The sequence below is a fragment of the Sinocyclocheilus rhinocerous genome, unplaced genomic scaffold, assembly GCF_001515625.1.
Source record: "Sinocyclocheilus rhinocerous isolate Xijiao unplaced genomic scaffold, SAMN03320098_v1.1 scaffold3438, whole genome shotgun sequence".
Lineage (NCBI taxonomy): Eukaryota > Metazoa > Chordata > Actinopteri > Cypriniformes > Cyprinidae > Sinocyclocheilus > Sinocyclocheilus rhinocerous.
Genome location: NW_015656586.1, coordinates 235,765 through 243,697, shown reverse-complemented (window position 1 = coordinate 243,697; position 7,933 = coordinate 235,765). Strand labels below are relative to the sequence as shown.

General features: G+C 34.6%; 1 protein-coding gene across 1 annotated transcript in view; it reads left to right on the top strand.

Moving 5' to 3' along the window:
- LOC107720300 (uncharacterized) overlaps window positions 1-7,933 on the top strand; it is a 120,377-nt gene that overhangs the window by 2,810 nt on the left and 109,634 nt on the right. The window contains exon 2 of the mRNA XM_016527984.1: window positions 1,433-1,679. Within this exon, the coding sequence (XP_016383470.1) occupies window positions 1,433-1,679 (247 nt within the window). The remainder of the gene's footprint in view (window positions 1-1,432; window positions 1,680-7,933) is intronic.

Genomic DNA, 7,933 nt, shown 5'->3' with positions numbered 1-7,933 from the left:
GCAAAGAGTTGTTTTCTGCAACTTATTGCACTTAACTCTTTTTAACGTCAAGCAATTCTCTGCTATATGCGTCAAACTAAAACTTTGACCTTTTGCAACATTTTGATTTAAGTAGCCTATTATTAAAATGATTCAGATATCGCACGCCCTTGCAATATGCATATTGCCATATTTGCATTTGCGATATTTTGATAATTTCTATATATCGTGCAGCCCTTCTTATACAAAAGGGTTGAAAAAAACTTCTTATACAAAAGGGTTGCAAAATGCAAAACTATGAGAATTTGTGAACTCTTTATAGAGCTGAATTTCCACAAACAAATAAATAAATGCCCCCCCCCCCCCAAAAAAATAAATAAATACTATTCAAGTTTTCTACTTCAAAATTTTGTGGATAGTTTGATGAGTTACTTGCCGTTTCTTTGTAATTATTGGTGAATTTTACTAACAAGTGAAAATTGTTTAAAAGAAAATCCAATTTTCAGTTTCTGTGTATAGGCTATGGTTAACACACACATATTGGTGTTGAAACTGATCACTTTCTTGTAAATTTCAATTGACGTTTGGTTAAATGGGTAAACTGGTGTTGAATGTTAATTTTTAGGGCTGGAAATGAATTGCTATTGGTATTTACTGACTTAATCTCTCCCCAATTGATTTATTCTCTTGAAAAAATGCTAGATTTCACATGGGCAGCTGTGTCAAACAGATGTTTGCAGTATGTTTGGCTTTGCCGGGGTGTGGTTGTGTTACCGTGTTTTTTAATTCACTTGTTAAAGCTCTAATGACCGTGGTGAAAGCAGACGCGCTCTCCGTGTCGCTGTAGCTGGGGACATTTTCATGTGAAATTGTTTTATATGGCCATTTTGTGCATTTACAAGATCCATTCATTTACCTAAGCACATTCTAGAGATTTACAAGTTAAATTTTAAGCAACCCAAACTTCATAACAGGAAAATATAGTTAAACAAGCAGCGAATTCCCCACGAGGTAGGCGGTTTGAAACGAGCCCGAGAAAACAGAAGCTGTGGTTGTTTTTCTGTATTTCAAAATTACCAATACTAACCATATCCTGTTATTGGAGCGCGGGTATCTTTATTGCATTGTGACTGATGTGAGTAACGCACAGATTTCCTCCGGTCGTTCTCGAAGCATGACTGGACTGGACACCACTGTGTCACCCTATTAGTGGGATTGTATTTTTGACATTGTGGTTGAGTGGGTGTGGCCCAAACCCTAATTTTACCATTTGCTGCGGTCTGTTGTTGGTGTAATTTTGCTTAAATAACGGTTTGGATTCGATGTGTTTTTTCTTTTTTAATAGCCCAGCATCCTGCAGGTCCGTCGTACAGTTCCTGGCCCTTTTCCGCACACAAAATGCACATCACAGCTATGCCCAGATGCTCTAATGTAAATGTTGATTCACAACCAGCAGTCTGACCATCCGGAAAGAGCCAAGACGTCGTGCGTGCCAAGAGCAAAATAGATCTCAGCTGAAGACTGGCATGTTGAGTTTGCTTCACGACTCTGTCCAGGGCCTTCGTTTGATTCACAGAGCAGCCGTCGGTAACGCATGTCAAACGTCTCAAACCATCAGTGGCTTTGCTGTCAGAACGAGAAAGTGTGTGTCTGGCCGGGATGAGGGTGTATATGCCACACAACTTCAGAAATGTCAACCCGTACAGCAAGTACATCTACTACACATTCTTTATTATGAAAATTTTGCACATTTTAGAGTAGCAGTGAAGTCATGAAAACTCAAATAGAAGTATAGGAATATAATATGTATGGGAATCAGTGTTAATTGGTTGCTTGATTAACATCAATGATTTGTACAATAGCAACTAAATTAGGCTGCTGTCCCTTTAAAACCAGATACACGGATGCAATGTACTGATACACGTCCAATATTCTCCCAACTGTTTATGTTCACATAAGACATAACCGAGTGTGTTTACGTGAATACTCGTCAAAACGGACAATTCAACATCATTTTGTGTGTAATTCTCTGTTCATGTGACGCGAAAGAGTACTCGCGCGCTGTGAGACGCGCTGTCTGTGTGTGTATGCTTCAGTGTCTGCGCTCAGAAAACCAGACCGAATTGAGTTCTCTCTTGCGTCGTCAGATTTATCCATATGTCTGCTCTTCTCTTACTCCCACATATTGACATTTTTTAACGTTTTATGCGACGTGCAGCAAGTGTATGTTAACTTATGTCCCGCCGGTTCATATGTACGCATCTAACCTCCGAACCACGCAGCAGATTCGTTCTGAATGAATCTCTTCCCAGATTGTCCCTCCCTAACATTTTCGTCTTATTTTTATTCGTTGACGAAAATGTCAGTAGATTTACGTCATAGTTTTTGTCATTCAAAAAGGGTTTTAGTTCGTTATCGTCTCGTTGTCATCGGTGAAAAAAATGTCGTTGACGAAAATTATGACAAATTATTAGTCAACGAAATTAACACTGATGGGAATAATAATAAAAACTGTTATATTTGAATTTATTGACTAGATTTTAGCTCTGCTCACTATGAACATTATTCTCACTATGGCCATAAAAACAACACATTTTTAAGGAATTAAGCGCATTAAGGAATTTATTCAGTAAAAGTGTTTCCATCATAGTTTATGCGCAGGTAGACGGAAACATGTCAGCTAATTTCAATAGCAAAACAAAAAAAGATAATAAATTAAAGAACAAAACAAAACAAAAAAATCTCAGGTGTTATGTAATGTGATACACAAAAATACTGACTCAACCAATGGCGTGAATTTAGGGTTTAGGGTGAATTTATTTCTGTTTGGCTGACCAATGGCAGTGTTTGGGAAACCAGTTTAAAATTGTCATTAAGTTTGCATTTCTGGTGTCTCTAGTGGCACAGAAATGAGATACTTCACCTTTAATTTCTAAATTATTTGCATTCAATTTCAAACCAAAGTAACTCTTGTGATACATACATTTACTGTTATATAAAATTCCTCCTATTAAGACTATTCTTTAGAGCAGTGAACTTTCCTCAGCTGATTTTTGGGCCGTATCAACCCTCTACATTGCGAGTAAATCACTCGCAAATGCGACTAAATCTTACTCTGGGCGACTAAATAATGTCTAACATTAGCCATTGGCTAATAAATTCTTAGATTTTACACACCAGTATGTGTGTGAGAGGTTTGATTTCAGCAAATCAGTTCGAGCGAACGCTGACAACGTGATTAATATTCATGAACCCAGCAGATAATAATAATAGTAGTAGTAGTAGTAGGCATCCGTCTGTCTCGGGAGACAATGGTCTGCTACAATTGTAAAAATGCAGAAAGTTTTCTGTGAGGGGTAGGGGTGGGTTTAGGTTAAAAAGTGTATAACTATCTGTATATAAAAACAATAGAAGTCTATGTAATGTCCCCATTTAGATAGCTAAGTAAACGTGTGTGTGTGTGTGTTTGTGTGTGTGTGTGTAAAATAGTATATCAGTCTGGCGAGTAAACAAAAAAATTTACTAGCCAATGGCAATTATATTGCCAAGGTGTGCGTAGATGGTTGCGTATAGTTATTCTCTTTTAGTTGCTAGTTAAACTCTCTTGTGGGTCAACAGCAAACGTCATGATCTCTTCTGTCCGTCTGTCTCTCTGCTGTGGAGTTTTATTGGTCTGATCAAGACACTCCTGTCATTGAGTTAGTGTGAGTGATGTGTCAGTGTCTCCGCTCACTATTTACAGCAGTTCAGTCAGCAGTGCATCTGAATTATATTGCAAATGTTGGTTTACAGTGCTGTGTTGACATCACTGCAGTAGAATGTAAGCAAACACAGCAGATCCAGTGCTCTGACATTTCCAATGCTAGATATGATCCTGTTTGTTTAATTGGCATTGCACACAATGAAGTTTAGATTTTTGACATGTCAGAAAACAAACACATCATGTTTAGGAGCCAAAAATACTTCCAGCCAATGGAAACTCATGATCATATGTCAAGTTTGCTATCGGTAAAATAAACGTGTTAAACTTTGAAAATGAAGAGGAAAAAAACAAAAGTAAAAGATTGTGTACTTACAGTAAATAGTTTTATGTGGGAATGAACTACTCATCCCATGATGCACTGCAAATGATGTAATCAAATCAAGCTTACATTTATGTATTTGGCATAATCTTTTATCTAAAGTGACTTGTATAAATTTCATCAGTTTATGCATTCACTGAAATTGAACCCATGAGCTTGGCGTTGCTGTTGCCATAACGTACCGTGGTTCTTACCCAGAAATTAAATATAATTTAAAGAAGGTTGACACATTGATCGCTCTCCCTTTCAACTTAATTATGATTGATTGAATGTTTAATTCATTCATTCATTTCATTCATTCATTCATTCATTCATTCATTTTTGAGTATATTTATTTTTCTTTTCATTGATTCATTATTTTCTATTTATTTATTTATTTATTTATGTATTCAATCGTTAATGTATTTTTAGTATATTTATTAATTTATTTGCTTATTCTTTTTGTTCTTGTTTATTAATTAATTATTTTTATTTTTATTCATTCGTTCATTCATTCGTTCATTCATTCATTCATTTTATGAATATAATCATTCATCTTATTAATATATTTATTCATTTAATTTGTTAATTTTCTTTTTATTAATTTATTTATCTGTTTGTTAATTCATTCGTTCATTCATTCATTCATTTTTTTGTATTTTTATTAATTTATTTGCTTATTTTTCTTTTTATTCATTTGTTTATATTAATTTATTTGCTTATTTTTCTTTTTTTTCATGTATTTATTCATTCATTATTTTTTTCTTTTTATTCATTTGTTTATATTTATTTATTCATTAATTTATGTATTAATTAATTAAATTATTTATTTATTCATTTACTTATTCATTTTATTTCCTTCCTTCCTTCCTTCCTTCATTCATTCTGTTCTTTTCATTCATTCATTCATTCATTTTTTGGTATATTTATTAATTTTATTTGCTTATTTTTCTTTTTATTCATTTGTTTTTATTTATTAATTCTTTTTTTAAATACATTTATTAATTCATTCATTTTTCATTTATTATTTATTTATATATCTATCCATTCATTCATTATTTTTTTTGTATATATATTAATTTATTAGCTTATTTTTCTTTTTACTTATGTATTCATTCATTTATTCATTCATTTATCCATTATTCATTCATTAATTTTTTTATTAATTTATTTAGTTAATAGTTTTTAGTTGTTCAGAAGTCAACCCGTTACTCTGAGCATCTCTCTTGAGTAACTGAGTTTAATGAGACCCACAAAGCGTCCTGACACTCTCTCAGTTTCAACTCAAACCCGTTTCCGCTGCTCAGACTTTCTCTATCTCTCCGCAGACGCGAGGAGCGAGGGGAATGGCACGCGTCAATAATCACTCACTTCTCTTCATTAGGCGCTGGCAGCAGAAGCTGTGATTTGCGGGTGGCATGTGTTTGTGATTTGCAGCGGGGTTCACGTGTTGTCCTGCACTCAGACCCAGGTGCTTCTCAGCAACTTTTACCTCAAATGAAAGTGTCCTGCCTCGGGTTTATTAGGATGAATGATCTGTGTTCTTGTTCAATCAGACCTCAGTGCAGGAGTCACAGACTGTGCCATTTATGCTGTTTTGCGTTTTCTAGAGCATGTTGAGTCAAATTGAGTCTGCAGAATTGAATCTAACAATCCAAAATATACTGTACATTTAATTTTTTGCATTTTCTGACCAAACATCTTTGCACATTTTATTTTTCATCAACCTCTACACGATTAAACTTATTTGATTAATAATCATTTAAAAGAGAGATTAATTTGTGTGCTCAAACTTTGTGGCTGATTATTTTTCTAACAAAACATCTATACAAAATATCTACAAAGATTTTTGAAAGAAGACTTTTCTGTTCACCAATACTGCATGTATTTGATCAAAAACACAGGAAAAACAGTAATATTGTGAAATATTTTTACTATTTTAAATAACTGCTTTGTGTGTTAATATATTGTATCATTTAATTTATTTGTGTGATGCAATGATGAATTTTCAGCTTTGTTTAATGCTGAAAACATTTGAAAATTCAGCTTTGCGTCACAGAAATGAATTACATTTACAGAAATGAATTTACAAAAAAGTTATTTTAAATCCTAATAATATTTCACAATATTACAGTTTTTCCTGTATTTTTGATAAAATAGCCTTGGTGAATAGAAGAGTCCTCATTCAAAAACATTAAAAAAATCTTAATGATTCTTCAAAAGCATCTTGATGAACTTTTGACTTTCAGTGTATTTTATGTTTTCTACATTTATTAAGCTTGTTGGATAGCTCATAAATGATGTAAATTAGCATCTGAGAGAATAATTAATCCCATTTATGTCTGTTTGACCTGTGTTGAAACATGTCCACCGTGGATATTTCAGAAACGTGCTCCCTGATCGCACATGAAATGGTTGTATTTGTTTGGACGAAGTCAAATAAGCGGTGGGTAATAAGTGTTGAAGGTCTCAATAACGCTTGCCAATGCATTGAACAAAATAACAAACTGAGCTTTCACTTTCAGCTGGAGCTGCCACAACTGTTTATTTTAGCAGACAGTGTCTGCCAGTAACTTTACAGATTTTTAAACACACACATTCAGAGCTTTTGTGTCATTTGACGGGTAGAAACAGAGCAGTGTGTGTGTGTGTGTGTGTGTGTGTGTGCACGCTCATAAAGAAGCAGTCAGTGAGGTTTAATGTTCATTTAAGACAAGAGATGAAAGTTCACCTCTATTGGTCACACTAGACTTTGTGCTCCATTCATATGCATGCAAATATAAGCATATGCATACAGTAGATGTTTAGTCTTTCTCTGTGTACCAAAGTTTGAGTTTAGTGGACTTTGTGGCACCAAAAACACGTTTGACCAATAGTCAATCTAAATGTCACACATACTAATAACACGAGCCTCAGAGCTGCATGATTCGCATTAATACAGGAAAGTTGAGTAGATAGTATGTTGACTTTCTTTTTATCGTATTTTACCTTTTTTGTTGTTTACTTAAAGGGGTCCTATTATGCTTTTTCACTTTTTAACTTTAGTTAGTCTGTAATGTTGCTGTTTAGGGATAAAAAAGATCTGCAAAGTTACAAAGCTCAAAGTCCACTTCAGAAGGAGATATTTTATTTAAAGGGGTCATATGATGTTGCTAAAAATAGCATTATTTTGTGTATTTGGTGTAATGAAATGTGTTTATGCAGTTTAAGGTTCAAAAAACACATTATTTTCCACATACTGTACATTATTGTTTCTCCTCTATGCCCCGCCTTTCTGAAATGCGTCGATTTTTACAAAGCTCATCGTTCTGAAAAGCAAGGTGTGCTGTGATTGGCCAGCTATCCAGTGCATTATGATTGGCCGAATACCTCAAGCGTGAGACGGAAATGTTACGCCCATCACCATACTGTGATGCCGTGTCCGGCCGGGGCGATGATTCAAAAACATGAAAACCCATTATAAACGAGGCATTCGTTGCATCCAGTGGGGACATAATTATGGAATATAATGACTTGTACTGTCTTTTTACGCGTTGCATTGCATCGCGCCGCGTAAACATAAAACCATGTCTGCATTTGCGATCGGAGAAATGACAAACAACAAGCCCTACTCTACACTGCCCAAAAAACTCGCTTTAAATATAAAAAATATAAAAACTCTTTAAATATAAAAAACATACTTACAGTCTGTGAGTCAGAACAGCCGACATTGTAGTCTACTCTACCAGGATCAGGAAACAGTCCTCCATAAAATGCACTGCACACATCTGAATATTTGGGTTGAACTGTTCTGGAACAGTGTTGTAAATACAACTTAACCACTGATTTCTAGTCGTGTCCATTTTTGGAAGGCCAAACAAAGTAGTTTCGCTTTCACAACGAAACACACAACG